The following is a 23,774-nucleotide window of genomic DNA, read 5'->3' as shown; positions in this document are numbered from 1 at the left end:
GATATACTCGCAATATACCAACACAGAGAACACAAAATCTTTATAACAGAATCTTTATAGTGGATGAACGGAAATCTGACTCTAACCTATTAATGCCATAAGACCTTACTTAAAACCAGACCACCTCCCTGATGAGGGCGACCCCACGTCAAGAACCTGAAACGTCCCTGACGCTCCCTAGTTCGAAACAGGGCTAATGTTCGGTACGATAAATAAGAGTCATGTGGTATAGATATTAAACAAACACCCAATGAACCAGATGAAACAGTAATACAGATATAGCAATAAGTCAAGAGAAAGATGTTACAACATCCCAAATATCCTAAGCACCAAACAGACATATCTGATAGTGGAACAGGACAGCAGCTGCTGACTAGACCAGAACCACCCTAAGATTAGAAGTATAACTGGCTTCCTCCATGAGGAGGAACTGGAATGAATGTGTACAGACACATGCTGATTGGTCAGCTGGAACACACACCTCCCAGCTAACCAATCCAACCACACCAGCAGAGATTAGCTCATGTTGCAGTCCAATGCCAAAATGACACTGGATCGGAGCTGATGCTGTGACGTTACCCCGGTTCTGATTCGACAAGGCTGGCGAGCAGTGGCAGAGGCAGAGCAGGCTAGAGAATAGATGTAGCACAGGAGAAGTCTTTTTTTTTCTTGCAGTCTTTCACCATGTTAGAATTTAAGCAGGAGAAGTTTTCAAATTTCCTTCACCAACATCACAACATATATTTCTTACCACAGTTATTTTAGAGGCTGCAGCTAGTAACTGTGCTCCCCAATAGTAATAGTGCCCCCAATAGTAACAGTGCCCCATTAGTATTAATGCCCCAATTTGTGGCCCCAATAGTAATGGTGTCAGGGATTGAAGCCAGGACCTCCTGTCCTACAACCGGCAGTTCTCCCTGTTGAGCTATTCACCTTTTGGACAGTTCCCCTGCATATCTTTTGCTTTGTTCCCAGATTCTGCAAACCCAGTCCCTGTCTTGGCTCCTCCCTGCTCCTAATCAGAGACACTATATAAACCTGGCCCTGTCTCCTTTCCAGTACATGATTATTCTGCTCCACAGCACTGATTGATCAAGCTCCACTTCTGCCTGTTCCTCTGCTATTGCTACAAGACCTTCTGATACCGACTTCTGGCTTCCCCTTTGACTAAACTACCTGCTTCATCCATCTGTACTGCAAACCGAGACCTCCCGTTGCTGAATTCTGGCTTCCCTTCTGACTATGCTTCCTATCTCATCCATCTGTACTGCAAACCGAGACCTCCTGTTGCTAAATTCTGGCTTCCGTTCTGACTACGCTTCCTGCCTCATCCATCTATACTGCAAACTGAGACCTCCCGTTGCTTACTCCTGGCTTTTCCTTGACTACTCTCCAGACCTGCTGCTATTACACCTGAGGCTCCAACCCAGTGCCTGAAACTGACCCCAATAGTAATAGTGCCCCTAATAGTAATAGTGCCTGCAGTTGTGGTCCCAATAGCATTAGTACCCACAGTTGTTGCCCCAATAGTAATTGTGCACCCCTCAGTAACTTCAATAGTAATAGTGCCTCCAGTAGTGGCCCAAATGGTAATATTGCCCCCAGTAGTAATAGTGTTGACAGTAGTAATATTGTTCCCAGTAGTGGTCCCAATCATAATAATGCCCCCAGTAGTAATAGTGCCCCTAGTAATAGTAACTCTGTTAGTGGCTTCAATAGTGATAGGGTCCCCTCTCTGCCCTCCACATCCTGAACCTGCAGATGTGCAGCAACCCCACAGCATCTAGTATTGCACTCACCCTCTCTGTCTCTTTAGCTGCCGTCTGGCTGCCATAATCAGAGCTGTGACTCCTGACCTCTCCTCCCGGTGTGTATGAAGCATACAGCACGTGCAGAACGTGGACACCAGGAGGAGAGGTCAGGGGTCACAGCCTTGATTACAGCGGCTGGACAGGAGCTAAATAGAGAGAGGAGGTGAGTAACATACTAGATGGTGTGAGGTTGCTGCTCGGCCTGCTCTCAGCTGACAATTATTTTTACCGGCCATTAATATGGCTGGTAAAAAATAACTACCGGTACTGGCTTTTAAATATAACTGGCCAGGCCGGTGAGTAACTGGCTGGATGGCAACCCCAAGCACGACCTTGGCTTGGCCGTGGTCAAGCATGAGAGGTCTGGCTTGGGTCTTCTCCATCCCTACCTTGACCTGTCTCACCTACTTCACTACCAGCTGCAGGGGGCCATGTCCACAAGGAAGAACATTCCTTGCAGGACCCCCCCCCCCCCCCACCGATTATTTCAGTCCTTACCCTAATGTCCACATGGTCTTACCCTTCGTATATTTATCTTTCAGCTGGAGCTCCAGTCATTCCTGATATTCTGCACTTCCGAGATCCCAGAAGGAGATGGCTGCTGCGATGTCCCGGCCAAGGTGAGAACTAGATGAGCTCACTCTGCTATTCTTATTCTGCACTAAATCTTATACCCAGTGCTGCTTGGTAGCTCTTCCTAAAGTTTATCTATAGTACGTTACAGTACTGCAGAGAAATGCAACTTCTTCACCGGGGATTATAGGTTCCTGGAACTTGCCATCTCTACGTGTTTCCTAATTAAAATATGGAGCGAGATCTTTACATTGACGTTTTTCTTGCACTGAATATGCAGAGAGTAATGAAATACAGTGAGATACTGGCAAATGCAAGCCACCAGGGAAATCTGGGCAAGGCGTGAGGTGCTATTTACAAGTGATTGAACCCTGAAAAGATGCAGCAAAGGCAGTCATTACTCGTTAGCAAGGGTGCAAATGTATGTGATTGAGTTATGAATCCCATTTTGAGGTCATGTGACTTCACCACCCTTCAGATATATCAAGAAACATAACATAATACCAACCATATACACAGAGAAAATTATGTATTGTATGTAACATGGCATCTACATCATGGATTCATCCATTGGTCCAATACCTTCAGATTGGTCATTTTCCATCTTGGTGAGGTCTTCCACCATCTCACATGTGACCTCTCTCTTCTTTCAGAGGGATAAGAACAGATGTCCATCTCCACCATTTTCATGCACTTGTAGTTCAGATATTCAAGGAGCCGTCGGACCCCGTGGACCTCCTGTAAGAACAATATCTGACATAGACCCATCGGACATACTGTATCACTGGTGTACTGGAATAATATTCAAGAATGGGTAAATTTGGTTATATCATATTCTTTTACTTCTACTTTCTACAGGGACCACCTGGGCTTCGAGGACCCAAAGGGGAGCAAGGCGAACCTGGACTAATGGTATGAAAATTAGTACACCTGGACACATTGGGAATATGTTTTGTTTGTGAAGGGTGTATGCATGAATGATGTTAGGAGGACTCAAGGGAACTTGACATGCACCCTCTACCACTGGAGAGCTCAAAAAATGGCCAGACTTTGATGTCTATTAATTACCCCTGGTGATTAATGACAGTGGAAATATCTCTGCTCCTAAAAAAGGACTTCGACCAAAACTTTGGCCAGAGAAGACTACAGGCTGTTAAAGGGGCTGCAGGTAGGCTTATGGCGATGGGTCTGGAGAAAAATTGGAACACCCCATTACAACAAGCCCTGTCCATATTGACATCATAAAGGTGGATTACTCATTCACGATCCTTGACTAGAGTGAAAGAAGAGGGCCACTTTCACTTTAGTGAACCCGGCCAATCCTTCTATCACATAGATAACCATTGATTATAGATGTCAACTTTTTTGAAATTTTCCACCGGGAAAACCTAGAGTGTGACACGCAAGGCATGCTGCCAATTGTTTTTTTTTGGGTGGCATATACACATCCCTTTCGTATAAGCCACACACTCTCAGAATGCGTATTTGAATGCCAGAACTGAGTCTAATGATAAAGTATCCAAGTGCCATGTGCAATAAACCTTCATGGAGCTCTGCTTTCTGGAGACTTGTTCGCTGTCCAGAAGACTTGCCAACTCATTTGGGGATCCACGGGGTCTCCCCTTTATTTGGGAGTCTCACAGACATTTCAGAGAGTTGGCATCTATGCCATTCATTCAAATGGCTGGCATATAATACAACATTCACACCCCCTAAACTGTCCCGATTTCAGTGGGACAGTCTTGATTTTCAGCCAAGAAAGAAAGACCCTATGGTTTTATATCCTACAAAGTTATAGCGCCCACTGTGTCACTCAAAGTAATAGTGCCACTTTCTACCCCCTCGAATAGTGCCCCCTTCTTACCCCTATATATTGTAGGGATACAGAGGGGGCACTATTTGCGGGTGTCCAGAGTGGCACTAATACTTTAAGGGGGCACAGAGGGACATTATTACTTTGAGGCATCAAAGAAGGGCATTATTACTTTGAGAGGCACAGAAAGGCACTATAGGCAAATTTACTATGCATACCCCTTCATGTATTGGTCCCATCTCGACTCCTCCATACACCTTAGAAATGTACATCAGGTCTGACCTAGCGTACATAGCCCCCCTCTGTACCCCTTTAAAATTGTAAGAGTACAGAGGGTTCACTATTTGAGGGGATACAGAGTGGCACTAATGTTTTAAGGGGGCATAGAGGGGCATTATTATTTTGAGGGTCTCAGAGTGGCACTATTACTTTGAGGAGGCACAGAGTGTCGATAGTAATTGGAAGGGCAGAAAGTGATACTATTACTTTGAGGGGGATGCAGAGTGGCATTATTAATTTGAGTGGGCACAGAAGATGACTATCACTTCAAGGGGGCATAAAGGGGCACGGTTAAAGGCATGACCTAACATAAAAAATTGCTTGGATTGTCTCTCTTTTCATTCTGTGAAAGTTGGATGAACGCTGCATTGCATGTACAACTGTAGCCTCTGCTTGGCCCGGTGGTCAACTGACCTCCATTTCTTTGACTTCAGAAACCCTGGGGATTAACTGCTATCACCAAGGGAAGCGAGTCTGTTATGACGAGACAACCATTTAACGGGACCTTGCAACAGAGATGTCAGATTTGCCATTTAGGCCTCAGGGACAGCTAGAGGAAGGATGCTGATATGTGTATTCAGGTTATCACACCTGAGTTTTATCTTTGCACCCTCTTTTGTGAAAAATTCAACACATTTTTTCCTAAATGCCTCCTGAGGTGTCTAATTGTTGTCATGGTAACACCTAAGGCACCGAGGGAATTACTTTTATGATTTTTTTTTCTCTGCATGTATCTCCTATTGCACAAAAGCAGCGTCCGCAGCAGCCCCCTCCCAGGTAATAGGCTCCCCTCATCTACCACCTGTTCCATATTTTCTGGTGTTTCTCGCACATTATGACCTATAAACGAGGAATATTTTATTATTATCTATCCCCCCTCCCCGTTTCATGCTGTGGAGTAGATTGTGTTCCGGGAATTGACTGAAATGTCGTCTTCCTCACCCACCTGCGATACATCAACACATCACACTTTAGGGAATGAACTGAGAGGGAATGTAATCAACACGAGGGAGACGCCGGTCTAAAATGTTGATGAAATGTAAAACAAGGTGACAAGATCTGTGAAGGTGACATAGGACACGTTATTTTTTTCTCCTTTGTATACTAAACAGTCTGTTTTTTTTCTACTTTTCTTCGTTAGGGTGAAATTGGAGTATCCGGACAGATGGGTACTGAGGGTCTCGGAGGACATATGGGGTCTCCTGGAGCTCATGGGATGATGGTTACTGGACCAATGGTATCAACCTCTATAGTCCATTTATAGTTATTTAGCCACATGGGGACGTTAGGAAAGAGTAGGGGGGGATGCAATACTCAGTCAACATTGCCTTCATATTTGCACACTTCCAATGCCTTGGCTATTGACATCTACGATTCTAAGAACATTGGAGAGAGTCTCAGGTCTATAACCATCACAACACTCAACCATCTCTTGATACACGTCCCCAAGGCTTCTATTGTTTATGTTGGATCATGAACAACTAGGATTGAGAACCTACTAAGGAGACTACATGTAGTACACCTCAAGGCTCTTAAGAGCAATGACCAAATTTGATGATAGAACCAGAAGAAGTCAAAGTCTCATAAGTGTGATCACCTACTAAGTAAATTACAGGTAGCATAAGGGCTCCACTATACATGATATTTGTGTAAGATGATATAAAGACACCAGAACACTTTAGAACAATGTTCAAATTTGATCATAGCCATGCTCATGTGGCCACAAAGAAGTATAAATCTAATGAGGGAGCCACCTTCTAAGGAGAGATCTGTTAGTATGAGACTTCCACCTATACTTAGGAATTCCATAAAATGATGTGAAGGGTCTAACCTCTTAAAAAAGGGTCCTATTTTATCATAGACACTTTTAAAGGACCACAAAGAAGTCAAGGTCTATTGAATGTGACCATCTTGTAAGAACAGAACTGGTCGTGCAAGACTGATAGCTCCAAGACTCCTACAAATAATGGCCGAATGTTCATAGAAATGGGAGAAGTAAAGTCTCATGATTGTGACCACCTGCTAAGTAAAGTACATGCACTGTAGCATAAGGCCTCCATCTACACATGATATTGCTTTAACCCCTTAGTGACCGGGCTTTTTTGCTTTTTTCCATTTCTGTTTTTTTCCTACTCCCTTTTAAAAAATCGTAGCTCCTTTATTTATCCATCGAAGTCGCTGTATGAGGGCTTGTTTTTTGCGGGATGAGTTGTATTTTTCAATGGCACTATTTATTGTACCATATAATGTACTGAAAAACTTTTTAAAAATTCTTAGTGGAGAGAAATGGAAAAAAAACGACATTCCACCATCTTTCGGTGCGTCCTGTTTCTACGGCGCACAAACTGCAACAAAAACGACCTGATATTTTTATTCTATGGGTCAGTATGATTACTGCGATACCAAACTTATTTAATAGTTTTTTTTGCTGTAGTACTTGCATTTTTTTAAAAGATATTTAATTTTTTTCAATTATTTTCTGCGATCATTTTGTGCGCAACTTTTTTATTTTCCTGTCGACGTAGTTGTGCAAGGGCTCAATTTTTGTGGAATGTCCTGTAGTTTCTGATAGTATCAATTTGGAATACATACAACCTTTTGATCGCTTTTTATTGCATTTTTTCTGGAAGACAGGGTAACTAAAAAAGTGTATTTCTGGCGTTCTTTATTTTTTTTTTTGGACGACGTTCACCGTGCAGAAAAAATAATGCACTACTTTGATAGATCGGACTTTTACGGACGCGGCGATACCAAATACATATTTTTATTTTATGATTTAGATTTTTTAGTAATTGATATGGCAAAAGGGGGGTGATTTAAACTTTTATAACTTTTTTTTTTACAATTTAAAAAGCTTTATTGATCTTTTTTTAAACTTTACTTTGAAGTCCCCCTGGGGGACTTTAACATGCGATGCTTTGATCGCTCCTGCAGTATGACGTAATTCTATAGCATTACGTCATACTGCTTTTTTACAGGCAGTCTATCAAGCCACTCTGTGTGGATAGCTTGATAGTCAGACTGCTAAGGCAGCCCTGGGGCCATTAATTAGGCCCCCGGCTGCCATGACACCTGCACGGATCCCCCGATCTCACCGCGGGGGGGGGGCCGTGCGGGACCCCCAAACAGCGTTCGGGGCATTTAAAGGGTTAATAGCCGCGATCGGCCGAACGGCCGAGCGCGGCTATTGCCCGCGGGTGTCAGCTGTAATAAACAGCTGATGCCCGCGCTGTATGGAGGGAGATAGCAGCGCAACCTCCCTCCATACACGTCCTGCAGCTGCAGGACGTAAAAACACTATAGCGTGGTCACTAAGGGGTTAAGGGGATGTAAAAGCTCCAAACTTCTTGATTAGTGAACTTTTGAAAAGTTTGTTTGGCCAGTTTTGCAAAAAGTTTTGTTTGGAGCGAATTAGTTCTAACCAAACGAGAAGTTGACCACAACTCTAAAAACTAGTATATTACACTGTAATGTTCTGAGAGTGTTATACAGAGCTTTTATGGCTCTTTGACAGTGCTAGTCACCAGTGTTTAGGACTAATGTTGAGTGAACTGACCCAGTAGAACCCTGTTTTAGGTTGAACTTTGCTAAACGCTCGGTTCGGGCTTGTATTAAACAAGACTTTTAGCAAAGCTTGACCTGAAACAGAGTTCTTCTGGTTCAGTTTGCTCAACACTATTCTTGAGAACAATGCCCCCAGTTGATCATAGACACTCTCATGTAACTACAAAAAAGTCAAAGCCTAATGAGGATGGCCACCTTTAAGGATAGGTCAAGCCTAATGAGGCTTCCACCTATACTTAGTATTTTCAGAAAATGATGTGAAAGTTTTTAACCTCTTAAGAACAAGAACCCAATTCGATCATAGGCACTTTTATGAAACCACAAAGAAGTCAAGATATAACAAATGTGATCACCTAGTAAGTAGAGTGCAAGACTGATATTTCCTCTAAAGTATCTGAATGCTCCACGGCACTTATGAACAATGTCCAAATTTGATCATAGAACCGGTAGAAGTCAAAGTCTCATGAATGTGATACATGCTAAATGAAGTACATGTACTGTAGCACTCCATTTACACATTGTTTCTTAAGATAATGTGACGACTCCAAAATTTCTGAAAACATTGACTAAATTTGATCATAGCTGCTCTCATTTGGCTACAAAAAAGTCAAAGGTTAATGGGGGTGCCCATCTTGTCAGGGGAGTTCGGATAGCATGAAACTTCCAAGTATACTTAGTATTTCCATAAAATGGTGTGAAAGTTGCTAACGTCTTAAGAACAGTGATCACATTTGATCAAAAGCACTTCTATGGGACCACAAATGAGTCAAGGTCTATTGAGTGTCACCACCTAGTAAACAGAGTATTGGTTGTGGAAGTCTGATATTTTTTATAAATGATCTGCAAAGTCACTTATGAACAATGACCAAAATAGAGCATAGAATTGGAAAAATTTGGAAGAATTTGCATAAAATCCTGAATGATGAGTGTAAATAGCAGCTGTTCAGTAGTGAACAGCTGCTATGTTAAGTGAACGGAGAGGGGTGGGGAAGCGCGAGGAAAGAAATTTTTCTGCAGCCGCCCTGTAGTGAGCCAATGATATTTGCCCCTGTGCAAAAGCACGTAAGCAGGTACTTGCCGGGATGAGTGTTGGGCATCATTTGCACGACATTCATCCCGTCTAAATGGGCCTTAAGGAGAGTTCAAGTAGCGTGAGGCTTCTACTTACTTTTGTGCAACTACAAAGAGGTCAAGAAGATCTTTAGGGTGTCACGATCTAGTAAGTAGAATATTGCTCTTGCAAAACTAATATTTCCTGCTAATGATCTAAAGGATCCAAGACATTTCATAACAATGACCATACTAAAACATAGAATCAGAAAAGGTCAAGGCCACCTACTACGTAAAGTACATGTAGCATAAGGCTTCCATCTACACATATTTCTTTATAATGATGCAAAGATTCCAAACGTCTTGAGAACAATGACCAGATTTGCTTATGGAACCACAAAGAGGTCAAAGTCTAATGAGGATGGCCACCTTTTAAAGACAGTTCAAGTAGTAAGAGGCTCCCATCTGCTCTTACTTTTATGGGACCACAAAGAAGTCAAAGTTTGTTGAATGTGACCACCTACTAAGTAGAGTACTGATTGTGCAAGATTCATATTTCCTCTGATTGCTCCAAGACAATTATGAACAATGTCCAAATTTGATCATAGGTTGATGGGACCACAAAAATTCCATTCTGTTGAATGTAGCTCCCTAGTAAGAGAAGTTCAAGCCAATGAGATCTCCATCTGCCATTGATCTTTCCATAACATTACGTGATGGTTGCAAACTTCCTAAGAACAAGGACTCAATTTGATTGTGAAGGACCACCGAAAGGTCATTATAATACTGCCCTAAAGGGGTCCACTAACTGCGTACTTATAGCAACTGGCTCCATATCTCATCACTTTGTGAAACTGGAACCTTTACATAGTTAGAACGGGTTGTAGTGTTGTTTTCAATGTAGATGCTAGGTACCCAGTGCAATCTATGCCTTTATGATGGCATCTTTGTAGACATGAAAGCATCAGTCAGAGTCCTGAATAAGTCAGGGGACTACATTTTTTGCTAGGCACAAGGAAAGTTATGCAACATCACAATAATGGCTGTTTCATTTCAGGGCCCTCCAGGTGTTAAAGGCGAGAAGGGGGACACAGGAAGCCCTGGGCTGCAGGTAATATAGGGCAATGACTCTTGATCTTATGATACAAGTGTGCATAGGAAATTCATATACTAGTTCAGCTTAAGATGATATTTGGGTTCCTATCACTAAGCCTTGTAGAGAATACAAAGGAGGTTTAGGAGGGTAGCTATTGGGGGTACAAAGATTGCAGTATCCATGCCCTGGTGCTTGAGGTCCCTCTGCCACATAAGAAGCGGGGTGGCCATGTTGCAGATTTTGCATGGGGTTAAGGTGCTTCATGTTACGCCTAAATTGGTGATTTTTCTTTTGCTCTTCTAGGGTCCCCCTGGTCCAGAAGGCATGGAAGGAAGAGATGGAATGATGGGACCCAAGGTATATATAACTCTCAGGAACTTAGTGATGTGCATGGCCGATGATGCTGAACATGTGTATTCACAAATCTAGATGTGTGTGGCTATATATATCACTTATGTGTGATTTTCGCTATTTTTGTACCTTTTGTGATTTGCTCTCACTACAGTTTTGTTTAATGAGTATTATTTGTGAACACTTGTTTAACCTACACTGTATAAAGTCAGTTTGCCATATCTGTGGTTAAAAAAATTAGATCTAACAGACGCTCCAACAAAACTGAACATCGGGGCAGATCTGCACCCCCTTAGGAAGCAGGTCCAGCCGTAGAGGTGCAACCTGTGCCACTCTATAGTGTGCATCTCCTGTACTTACTGAAGGGGGCACCATTGACTCTGATGACCTGAGCACCTGCAACTTGCACCCCAAATGCCTTGGTGCCCGAACCTATAAAAAGTAGCAGTAGAGAACGCAGCTTGATTCCCTAGTTTATGGATTGAGCAATTGGACAACATTATTTGCCAATTGTATTGTTAGGTTGTGCGTCTGGGACCTGTGGTTCTACAGGTTTCCATGGGCACAGCTTTACAGGTGAAGGTTAATTGAGCTGACTGGGTGTGGTATTCTTTTTCAGCCAATTCGCTCTGGTCTGCTGCATATAAATACCAGCATCTCTTAGCAGTAGATGCTGGTCATTTTACTGCTTTACTGTTTTACTCTGTTGTAAACCCACTCAGCGCTGGTGTTATGCATGCTTTCTGAAGTTTCTTTCTCTCCTTCCCTGAGGACGGTCTGGACACCTGTTGTCCCTCCCCTCCTTGCGTTCTGGGGTGCGTGCGTTGAGTAGTGTGTGGTACAGTGACCGCGCAGGTTCAGGTGGCCCACAGATTTCTCCCTATTCCTGGGTGGGTGCGGCCTTGAGACATCTGATGTCTTATGTGTGTGCCAGATGTGTGACGCCTATCACTGTTCCCTGTAAATCAGCATGGTGGCTGACTCTCTATCCCCTTGGTGTGAGGACACTTGGACTAGCTATAGTTTACTATCGGTGTGCATGTGAGCTCTGGGTGGGGTTCCTGTTCTGTGTGGTTTGTATAAGCTTGTGTGTTGGTGTGAACAGCGACATGTTCTGTATGTCTGTGCATGTGGCCAGACATGAGGTGTGAACTGTCGTGTTCTGTGTTCAGTGTGTGAACAGTGTTGTGTTCTGTGTTTGGTGCATCTCTCTAAGTTCCTAATCAGGGATAGCCAGGTCCCAGATGAAGACAGAGGGGCTGTCCTTATCGGGCCAATCACCCCGCTTTTAGGCAAGGGTTCCCCACCTTCCCTGACTAGTAAGGGGCAGATGTCCTTCCATAATTGCCTGGACAGGTGTAGTTTGTCAGTGCAAATACTATGAGTGGTGTTTGCAGTTTTATTAGGACACCATCTTGTGTCCATGCTGAGGCGTGGTGCTTTAATGCGCTGCATGGACGTAACATGTATTATTTGGACACTACACACTAACACAGGAACTATTATCGTGTAGGACTCCCTCTAGCAGGCAATCACCAAGCAGTTCAATGTAGCGGGCACCGATTAATGACATGTTTAGGCAGACCAGTGGATCCCACCCATGCCATGAGAGCACATCCCATACCAGTATGGGATCACCACCAGTCTGGACAGTGCCTTGTACATGACTTCATGTTGTCTGTACCACACATGAACCCTACCATCAGCACTTGTCGGACCACGCCACATGTTGCCAATCTTCTAGGGTTCAGTTATCAACCTCAGAAGCCCAGAGGCACTCTGGTGGGTCTTCCGCTCCAACACCCCATGGAAGCTTAAGAATGCTGCACTAACTTGTGGGATATGGGTGTGGGGCCTCCTGCTTTGAGTGTGGATTATTTTTGCTGGAGTTGCTTGCCTGTTCACACAGACAATCCTAGTCAGATGCCACCAGTCAGGATCATTAAGCACTCGTGGTTGGCCACTGCACTGTCCACTGTGGGTGATAATGCCTTCTATGACATATTTCCAGTAGACACGTGACACTGTGGATTAAGGAATGGTTAATGTAGCCTTGTTATGAGCATATTGGTCAGTGTTCAACCTCACCCATTCCCAAGATGTCACCTGAGGTAACGCCACTTCATCATCAATTTACAGACTGCAATCCCAAGACTTTTGGCATGTCAGTATATGGTATTTCAGTAGAAGGTTCTGCATAGGGCACTGTGCAACTTGGAAGTCAACCCTTCTATTCAGTTCTCTGCATTGGTCCTGTATACCTTTACTAAGACAGTGAGGCTTGTTGCCTCCCACCTGGCACACTCAGGATACTTGCCCTGTTATTCCGCACTCTATTTATGTTCCTGCTTTAGATTAAGGCTGTAAAGAATTGGATAGACTTACTGATGTGATTAGACCTCATAAAAAGCGCCAAAATATATAGTAAATGCACAAAAAAACTACACCTCACTCAATATGGAGGCGTGGCTCATGGGAAAGCGGGGACATCTTACTGGAATATGAACGCAGCTTAAATGCGACAACATGGGCCAATATTTTGGTGTAATTTTGGCCAACCAATAAGTGTTCTTAAGATTGATTGTCTGTCTGTTTTGACATCACGGCAGCCAATATTTGAGGGGCATTGATATTTGGACTGCAATGGGCAATATCGGTCCAAACTCATTATTGTTGCATTGGCAGAGTGGTCATTAGGTATCAATGCTGATAACGTTTATGACCAACCCTACTGCCAAACCTAGGCTGGTCCACCAGATGGTGAGCAGAAGCTCTAACACAATAATGGGTCTCAATTGTCCAGGAGAAGACAACCCCATTTGGAGGTGACTTTGGAATGGAGCCCTTACCACTAGGGTCTACATCTTATGGGTAGACTATGGGTTTGTCTCTTCTCCCAGTGCCACCAGTCACTACACAGACACGTAGGACTGGGATTAAACCCTCAGAAACGTTTCCATACCGACAATGATGTAGATTCTTCTTTAGAACTTTTCTCTGCATCATTTTCTAAATTGTCAACATTTACAGCGAGACACGCGTCTCAGTGACAGCTCATTATGCTTCTGAAACTCTCCAGACAAATGTGACCTTTTAATATAATGTCGGATTTACTTACCGCAGAGAATGGCAGCTGGTTTTTCAATAAATCGCTTTTTTTTGTCATTTTGATAAAAAATGCTAATAGCCGTGAACACGTTGCATTGACTCATAGCAAGCGAAGCCTTGTATAATGCATCATTAACCGCGTGCTGCTGCTCACGTCTTGTATTCATATGGACTCATACTGTTATATGACCAGTATATATTTCCAGGGTATACGAGGTGTGGAAGGAATACCTGGAACGCCAGGACCACCGGGGCCTCGGGTAAGAACCATCAATATTGAATCTGATGCTCTTGTGATCCTTTTTAAGGCTATTTCAGACCACCAACTTATGGCTGCCACCCCTTAACCCATTCCCAAGTGAAGTAAATTTAACTTAGATCACCATGGAGTTGTATGGCCATCTGTGGCGGGTTCAGACATCTAAAATGGGCCTTACAACTAATGAATCATTATGGATGATTGAACCATTTAGTGAGCCTTGTGTATGTGTAACGTACCTCATCATCTTCTATTCCCTAAACCATATAGGAAAGTATCTACTGTATCTTGTCTAGCCCTTAAAGGGGTTGTCCAGTTGTAAACTGTTGATGATCTATTCTCTGGATAGGTCATCAATAGTAGGTTGGTGGGGATCTGTTGCATGTGACCCCAATCAATCAGCTGTTCTCTGGGCTGCTGTGCTCATGCACTTAGCTGATTTTTTCAGATAGGATACAGCTCTGTTCCCACTGCAGTGGCCAGAACTTGTATTGTAGGCAATGAATGGGAACTGGCCACTGTAGTGGGAATAGAGCTGCCTGCTTCCGGTAGCAATCAGCTTGGGTGCATGACTACATGGGTCCAGAAAACAGCTTATCTGTGGGGATCCTTGGCAACAGATCAATCAACAATTCTGGAGCATCTCATTAAATACCTCTGCATTGGGCTATTCCTTCTGGAAATGTATCAATAATTTGAAACCTGGGTGTTACCATTCACCATGTCATAGGGGTGTGTGTTTATAGTCAGCGTTGATTGCTAAGACATTTCGAGGAGGAATAACCAGAAATCCTGAGACTGGTGCACACGAATGCCCCATGTGAATGGAGTAGCACTACTCATGCTCGACCGCCACTCTGTTCACTTTTCTGGGACAGGATGGTGCCTGTTCTGGGGTCTTTCAACTGCTATTTATAGGATGGTGCTCGCTCTGGGGTCTTTACACTACTATATATAGGATGATGCTCACTCTGGGGTCTTTACACTACTATTTATAGGTTGGTGCTCGCTCTGGGGTCTTTACACTACTATTTATGGGATGGTTCTCGCTCTGGGGTCTTTACTATTTATAGGTTGGTGCTCACTCTGGGGTCTTCACACTACTATTTATAGGTTGGTGCTCGCTCTGGGGTCTTTACACTACTATTTATGGGATGGTTCTCGCTCTGGGGTCTTTACTATTTATAGGTTGGTGCTCACTCTGGGGTCTTTATACTACTATTTATAGGATGGTGCTCGCTCTGGGGTCTTCACACTACTATTTATAGGATGGTTCTCGCTCTGGGGTCTTTATACTACTATTTATAGGATGGTGCTCGCTCTGGGGTCTTTATACTACTATTTATAGGATGGTGCTCGCTCTGGGGTCTTTACACTACTATTTATGGGATGGTGCTCGCTCTGGGGTCTTTACACTACTATTTATGGGATGGTTCTCGCTCTGGGGTCTTTATACTACTATTTATGGGATGGTTCTCGCTCTGGGGTCTTTACTATTTATAGGTTGGTGCTCACTCTGGGGTCTTCACACTACTATTTATAGGTTGGTGCTCGCTCTGGGTTCTTTACACTACTATTTAAAGGATGGTGCTCGCTCTGGGGTATTTACACTACTATTTATAGGATGGTGCTCGCTCTGGGGTCTTTATACTACTATTTATAGGATGGTGCTCGCTCTGGGTTCTTTACACTACTATTTAAAGGATGGTGCTCGCTCTGGGGTCTTTACACTACTATTTATGGGATGGTTCTCGCTCTGGGGTCTTTATACTACTATTTATAGGATGGTGCTCGCTCTGGGGTCTTTATACTACTATTTATAGGTTGGTGCTCACTCTAGGGATTTTAAACTGCTGCTTATAGGCTGGTGCTCTCTGTGGGGTCTTTACACTAAAGTCTGCTATTATGTATTTTTCTCATAATTGACTTCTTAAGGTCTAGTATAAAACAGAATATCTATTTGTCATAGTGGCACCAATCCTTTTATATAGGGCAGCATTTATTTATCGCGTCCCTATAATAACTAGCCAATGACTGGGAAAATATCATGTTAAACATTAGAAATTGGTCTCATTATATATAATATATTACAGACTTTTAGAGCAGGAACAGCGGCACATACAGATAAGTCAGAAATAAGTACATTGAGATATATCTGCTGTATTAGGAAAGGTGACCAAAATTAATGGCTTTTTTTCGCAGTCGATTCCTTTGTATTTAGAGAGGAATTTTGTGTGATCCGCACGGATGAATATAATCCGAGGTCCTTTCTCGCTATTTGGGCGAAATTTATTATAGTATTTCCAGGCACTGTTCTGGAATCAAAAGTCGTTAATTATGGCACACGCAATGTGCGACTTTTTGCTATTTTACTTTTCTCTCAACGCTTTTCCATAGTGGTGAGAAAAGTGAGTGAGGTTTAAAATAGAGCAGTGCCAGGGGTGTAACTGGAGTCCTATGGGCCCCCAGAGTAGATCTTGGATCTCTTCCCTTCCAACGTGGATGCATGGCTCACAGTTGCATGGCTTCAGGCTGAAAAGGTATGCACTATAACCCCCTCCCAATAATTGCAATTAAACTGAGTGACTTACGGATAACATCATCTCCAATTGGAGTTGTTCCCTTGCACTAGTCTTCTCCACCCGGCCCAGAGCACCATGATGACTTCTTTCAGCCATGCTCATTTCTGCAGAATTTAACACAAAGACATTTTTGTCTCCCAACTTTTCCAGCACATCCCCACCTTTCCCCAACTGTGTGCAAATACTCCATCCACAATGCACCAGACAGTAATAGTACCCCTTTTGTCTAATAGTACTCGCATTGTGCCCAATATAATGATATTGCCCTTTTCCTGCCCCCATATAATAATGGTGTCACATCCTCCCCCCATATAGTAATACTGTACCCACTCTGCCCCATATAGTAATGACTCTATATAATAATAGTGCCCCCAATATGCCACATGTAGTAGTATTACCCTCTTTGTGCCCCATATAGTAATAGTGCCCATAAAGTAACAGTGCTCCCATTGTGCCCCCTATAATAATATTGGCCTCTTTGTGCCATCATATAGTAATAGTGCCCACATATAGTAATATCCACATTGTGTCCCCATTTAGTAACAGTGCTCCCATTGCGCACCCATATAGTAACATAATCCTCTTTGTGTCCCAATATACCGTAGTAATAGTAACCCCATTGTGCCATTATATAGTAATATTGCCCTCTTTGTGCCCCAATATAGTAGTAGTGCCTTCATATAGTAATGCCAAGTGAAAAAAAAAAGAAACTCACCTAATGTTATTCCGATGACCAGTAAGTGGATCCTCTGCTTGTAGCCCTATGCAAGCGGTGCAGTCCAGTGACACCATTGTGCTATCTGTGCCTCCCGGAAGTCAGACGTCTCTGGAGTCCTAGTTGTATATGCGACTGGGCAGGGAGCTTGCTCCATCAACCTCCATAGCTTTGACGAAGTTTAATGACATTGGTTGGCAGTGGCACTGATGCCTTGTGGCTGGGTTTGAATCTAACCAGAGACACTATCTGCAACCTTGCATACAGAAGTAGCTCCACATGGTGCTCTACAGTGTTATTTCACCTCCTTGCATCTTATCTTGTTTACATTAGCTATAGACTCTTCATAGCTTCCAGTCATCTGTACCCTGCTCATCAACAAGACTCGGCATTGAAGTTGTTCCCGCAAGAATCAGATTGACTTTAATTGTAACTTTTGATGTAACTTTGAATCCTACGGGATAAACTTGTAAAATGACTGTTGCTGTTCGTTAGGCTGCTATGGGCAACTCAACACGAAGCAGAACAATTGCATTAGCTGTCCGTATCCTATGCATCACCTTCAAAGCGGTACTTCCGGGCTTGGTTTATACAGAGCAGTAGTCATGCAGCTCCTACTGACCATAAGTAATTATTTCAAAAAGAAACAGAGAAAGGAAATGTTCCGAGAACTGCTACTATAGAAGACCAGTCTGAGGTACCAACCTCAAGAGTGTAGATCTAACTGCATGCAAGATGGCGCCTGAACCATTACCCCCTCTCCTTACTCTGTCAGTATGCACTTACATCTTAGATAACTCCTAAGAAATTCGAAAACCCAATTGGTGGACCATGATAATTATATAACTTTCCTTTTGTTCTCCTCAGGGCATACAAGGACTTCATGGGCTCAAGGGCAACCCTGGTGAGAGGGGAACAGTTGGTGATGTTGGGCCAACGGTAGGTAGATTAAAAGAGATTAACGCAGTGTCCAGCATACGAGCTTTTATAATCATACATTCTCTTTGCGGAATTCGAGTCAAGAAGTGATATGTCTCCACCTGTGGATATCAAATGTACGTGCAGAAAAAATCCATGCCATAGTCTATTTAATGTAAGCCACTGCTGCAATTTCTGCCATGTGAACATAAGAAGTCAGTTGTCGCCAGTATGTCTTGCCTTTATTATATTGGTTCTATACTCTTTTGCGGGATGCATGTAGTTTTTTGGGGGGGAGTGCACATAATTTTCAGGGGTGCAGCAAATGACAGCCCTTCCCCCAAAAGTGAACTTGAGTCCCTGCTTGCCACTCTGCTGTGGATCTTGGTGGATCTAAGTTAAAGTTTGCACCAAAATCCATGTAAAAATCTGCACTTTAACACATGGATGTTGGCGCAGATTTTGATGTGGAGCCACACCAAAATTCACAGTGGCGTATAAAGCAGGGTATCAAGCTGCGATTTTGGGAGGGCTACCGTTAGCCAATGAGCATCATATGGCGTAAGAAGTGATTTGTCATCGATAGGCCTTGCCTTGTACTTATTAGTTGGGTTGTGTTTGGTTGGTCTGCTGTAGGCAAGATCTAATAGATATTTAACCCTTGATGATCTATCTGGCCCTTTTTATTGTTCCCTGGGCATAGAAACCCCTGAGACTATGAACAAAGAACTATCTGCATCTGGGTGTCAATCAAAGACTATGCCAGTATTTAATGGGATTTTTGTGAATCATTCTCTTCCATTGAGGAGGGAGATGACCACCTGGTCAACTCTGTGTGGCACCCTATGAGATTAGGACAACTGGTACCAACATCTCAAAGCTCCCCTTACCCTTTCAAGTGGTCTGGTTACCATCTCCCAGACGGTGGCCATTCTTTCATTAGGTTTTGTCTCCCTCCTGATTTATATTCCTCTGTAATCATCATCTGTTGTGTCTTCTCTCTTCCTAGGGTCTTCCTGGCACCCGCGGAGAGAAGGGGGAGAAGGTGAGTGACAACGCAAGACTAATTGCTTGTCTCTTGATTAAAGACATTTCCCTTATCCTGTGTAATGCAGGGGGACAGGAAATCATTGCAGACCAGCTGAGCCCTCATCTCCGAGCTTCTGTCATTGATTGCCCGTCACTTGGAAGGTTTTCAGTGACATGAAACATAAATTTCAAATCTTGCTATCACAGGGGGAACCTCAGTCCGTTGCGACCATTTATCACTTGGTGAACCAAGTGTGCGAGAGGCTGATCCAAAGTAAGTGCTAGTTGCTTCATCCACCCCAGCCCCAGAATGCACCATGCAAAACCGGTATCCAATAATCTGTCTAAAACTGTATATAGTGTTCATGTCCTCTTTTTTGTGTCTCTTCTGTAGCTCACTTGATAAAGCTGGACACAGTGCTTAGAGAACAAGATATACAACCAGTTCCTCTCTGGGATATGGAATTAAAAATGGGTGAGCCAGGACCGCCAGGACTTCCGGGGCCACCAGGGGAGCTAGGAGAACCAGGTGCTAATGGAGCACCAGGACTACCAGCTAGGAATGGATATCCAGGAGATCGAGGTACTGATGTCTCTAGGACTTAAGTTACGTGGTTGAAGCCTGTGGGGATGCGGTCTTTGACATCTTAAAGGCACAGTCCATTTAGACTGTGGGTTGGAACATAACTGGGACATTTTTTTTGGTGTTATAATCTGATATGCCAAAAATATCTGATAGATGAGGTCCCATCTCTGGGATTCATATATATTTTGGGAACGGGAGCCCCGTCTTACCTGTTGAGGCAGCCACCTCATCCAGATAGAATCATAATGAATGGAGAGATGTCCATGCATGTGTGTTGCTTTCTCTATTCACTTCTATGGGAGTCACAGAAACAGTTGAGATAAGTGCTGGCCCAAGGCTGAGCACCCATATCTATCAAACATTTATGGCATACCCTGCAACTATGATGTAAATGTCTGGTATGAGGATACACCTTTAAGAGTGGATCCAGAGCATCCACATAGTTGGCCATCTAGCAACATTGACCAGTTCCCGGTTTAGAAGGTGCTAATTGGGAGACCATATGAGAAAAAAATGTCAAGAGGTAACTTAGCAGATGGTAGTGTAGACGAAAAACTCATGAAAAACAAAAAAAATACATTCTTGGAATAGTTGATCTTCTTTGAGATATTCCTTGACATGTTTAACAAGGAATGCTTGGCTAAGATGTATTGGGTCTTGTGCCTTCCTTTCGGAGGTACACATGCTGATATATTTTTGAGCCTAGACCTATAGATGAAGTTTTGAGCACCATCAATAGAAGTCTATCATTCGTTAAAGGGTTCCAATGGCAACCATTGGGAATTTGACTTATGGCAGTCTTCGATACCAGCGAATGTCTCACAAGTGGTGACCAACTATACAGGGTATTACAAACGATCTTCCGACGTGAAACGCTCATAACTCGCATTTAATGTCACTCCAATTTGACATGTATGAAAACAGAAGCTCAAAAATTTTCATCTAGCAAAACTGTCCAACAGTAAGATGTCCTTATTGTCCATAGCCACCAATCACAGTGCAGCTTTACTACTCAAGTAAAATGAAAGCTCCGCTAAGATTGGTTGCTACAGGCAATCAGGACTATCTTACTGCTAGACAGTTTTGCTAAATGAGGCACAAAAATGTTATTTTGCCGTAGTCGTTGCTAGGGCAATATGTGATGAAATGGCTGCCAACGAAGATAGGAGGGTGTTTTGTGTCCTTGATTTTCACATCTACCGGTTTGTTATTAGGGTTCAACCTCAGTTTCAAACAAAGTTTGGTGAATATCCACCAAGTGAACACACAACCTCTTTTCTTAATGTACAAATAATGGTCCTCTTCATATTTTATTGTAGGACCTAAAGGTCATCGGGGTGAGAAGGGTTCTCCAGGGCAAGGCAAAGAAGGACCAACGGGGCCTCCTGGTGTAATAGGTTAGAATCTTCTAACATAGTTCTATTGTAACAGATAATATTTTCAGCTTCTCAGGTTTTCATATCTGTAACAGGTCCACCAGGAAAAGACATTCATGGAAATCCTGGACTTAAAGGTCCTCCTGGGGTTCCTGGCCCTGCTGGACCTGCTGGGATCCCAGGCCATCAAGGACCTCCTGGAGCAACAGGAGAATGTCATTCATCTCCATGTTTTTCAGGTACTTTCTGTAAAAGCTTTCTGTGAACACAACCACAACTGCTCAGTAGAGAGTCTAAGATGCTAGTTTGGGAAGCTTGATTAGATCATGAAATGGATATTGCATTGCAAAAACTTGGGGAGGCTGGTGACAACTAATGGCATTATTTTTTTCCAATTGTTGGGTCATTAACATTACTTTTGTAACTGCTTATATTGTAGGAACTTGAGTTGGTGATGACAGACGCTCTTCTCTCTTCGGTCTCCAGGTGCTCAAGACCCGAACTTCATCCCCTGAACCTATTATGTCATTATCAGGATGGACGAATAGGACCTTCCTATCAAGGAGATCCATCAAGGACCAAAAAGCCTTTTTTGATAGTGGGAGTTCACGCTACTCTCAGATTTTACCATATATAGTGATTTTTTTGGGTTTAAGTGGATGAGCTACGATGGGCAAAAAAACTGAACTAAGGGATCATCTAATGTGACCAAAAAATATTTAAAGAAGTCAAGATCAGAAAAATATGGCCGCTTTCTTCCCCAAAAATATACCCATCCTGTCCATGGGTGATGCCTGCTGTTGCACCATTGAAATGAAGAGAGCAGAGCTGCAATACCATATACAACCTGTAGAGTGGTGTGGCACTGTCGGTGGAAAAAAGTATCTCAGCTTTTCTGATGCTGTACGATTTCTTTAAGGAAAGGATGTTTCTTCTGCTTGTGGAGGTATATTGACGACCTCCTACTTCTAACAGTATATTATTATGTCTCTATAATCTTGTACTTACCAATGGCTTCATGAACAACGGTCATGGCCAGATTGCAAGGACGACCCGTGAGCGACAATGTGGCTCGTTGAATATTTAGACAAAAGTTAAGCTGATGGTTGTTGACTCTGACTTTGCATGAATTTAAATGGGTTGTATAAGGAATCATTTTCTATACTTTTAAGACACAGTGCCACTGTTGCTCATAGGTTGTGTCAGGTAGTGCAGACCAGTCACATTCACAGGTTAAGTGTTATAATGGAATGGTGATGAAATAGTAGCTAAATATTAAGTCATACAGTATAATTAGTAGGATATTTGTAAATGAAGACAACAAACAATGGAAATAATCTACAAAACTGCTTATTCTTCACAATAAAATTATATTTTGAATAAAAACCTTTCATTTTAGAGGTTGCACGAGCTTCACTGAACTCACTAATGTGTAGTTATATTCTTGTACATAGGGGGCAGTATTATAGTAGTTATATTCTTGTACATAGGGAGCAGTATTATAGTAGTTATATTCTTGTACATAGGGAGCAGTATTATAGTAGTTATATTCTTGTACAGGGGGCAGTATTATAGTAGTTATATTCTTGTACATAGGGGGCAGTATTATAATAGTTATATTCTTGTACATAGGGGGCAGTATTATAGTAGTTATATTCTTGTACATAGGGGGCAGTATTATAGTAGTTATATTCTTGTACATAGGAGCAATATTATAGTAGTTATATTCTTGTACATAGGGGCAGTATTATAGTAGTTATATTCTTGTACATAGTGTCAGTATTATAGTAGTTATATTCTTGTACATAGGGAGCAGTATTATAGTAGTTATATTCTTGTACATAGTGTCAGTATTATAGTAGTTATATTCTTGTACATAGGGAGCAGTATTATAGTAGTTATATTCTTGTACATAGGGGGCAGTATTATAATAGTTATATTCTTGTACATAGGGGGCAGTATTATAGTAGTTATATTCTTGTACATAGGGGGCAGTATTATAGTAGTTATATTCTTGTACATAGGAGCAGTATTATAGTAGTTATATTCTTGTACATAGGGGCAGTATTATAGTAGTTATATTTTTGTACATAGTGTCAGTATTATAGTAGTTATATTCTTGTACATAGGGAGCAGTATTATAGTAGTTATATTCTTGTACATAGTGTCAGTATTATAGTAGTTATATTCTTGTACATAGGGAGCAGTATTATAGTAGTTATATTCTTGTACATAGTGTCAGTATTATAGTAGTTATATTCTTGTACATAGGGAGCAGTATTATAGTAGTTATATTCTTGTACATAGTGTCAGTATTATAGTAGTTATATTCTTGTACATAGGGAGCAGTATTATAGTAGTTATATTCTTGTACATAGTGTCAGTATTATAGTAGTTATATTCTTGTACATAGGGGGCAGTATTATAGTAGTTATATTCTTGTACATAGTGTCAGTATTATAGTAGTTATATTCTTGTACATAGGGAGCAGTATTATAGTAGTTATATTCTTGTACATAGGGGGCAGTATTATAGTAGTTATATTCTTGTACATAGGGAGCAGTATTATAGTAGTTATATTCTTGTACATAGGGAGCAGTACTATAGTAGTTATATTCTTGTACATAGGGGGCAGTACTATAGTAGTTATATTCTTGTACATAG

At 42.3% G+C, this 23,774-nt stretch overlaps 1 protein-coding gene across 2 annotated transcripts in view; it reads left to right on the top strand.

Moving 5' to 3' along the window:
* COL20A1 (collagen type XX alpha 1 chain) overlaps positions 1-22,484 on the top strand; it is an 88,174-nt gene extending 65,690 nt beyond the window's left edge. Inside the window, exons 25-38 of one of the 2 annotated variants that reach the window (XM_066586349.1) lie at positions 2,354-2,431; positions 3,038-3,124; positions 3,243-3,296; positions 5,618-5,713; positions 10,148-10,201; positions 10,490-10,543; positions 13,852-13,905; positions 18,069-18,140; positions 19,129-19,164; positions 19,356-19,422; positions 19,543-19,731; positions 21,054-21,131; positions 21,206-21,349; positions 21,597-22,484. In XM_066586349.1, coding sequence (XP_066442446.1) covers positions 2,354-2,431; positions 3,038-3,124; positions 3,243-3,296; positions 5,618-5,713; positions 10,148-10,201; positions 10,490-10,543; positions 13,852-13,905; positions 18,069-18,140; positions 19,129-19,164; positions 19,356-19,422; positions 19,543-19,731; positions 21,054-21,131; positions 21,206-21,349; positions 21,597-21,625 — 1,092 coding nt within the window. In that variant the 3' untranslated portion in view covers positions 21,626-22,484. Of the gene's footprint in view, positions 1-2,353; positions 2,432-3,037; positions 3,125-3,242; positions 3,297-5,617; positions 5,714-10,147; positions 10,202-10,489; positions 10,544-13,851; positions 13,906-18,068; positions 18,141-19,128; positions 19,165-19,355; positions 19,423-19,542; positions 19,732-21,053; positions 21,132-21,205; positions 21,350-21,549 lie in introns of both variants that reach the window. The other variant, XM_066586350.1, reaches the window with a different exon arrangement.
* The last annotated feature ends 1,290 nt before the right edge of the window (positions 22,485-23,774 follow it).

This window comes from Eleutherodactylus coqui, chromosome 13 (assembly GCF_035609145.1).
Source record: "Eleutherodactylus coqui strain aEleCoq1 chromosome 13, aEleCoq1.hap1, whole genome shotgun sequence".
NCBI classification, from domain to species: Eukaryota; Metazoa; Chordata; class Amphibia; order Anura; family Eleutherodactylidae; genus Eleutherodactylus; species Eleutherodactylus coqui.
This window is presented reverse-complemented; position numbering and strand designations above follow the sequence as displayed.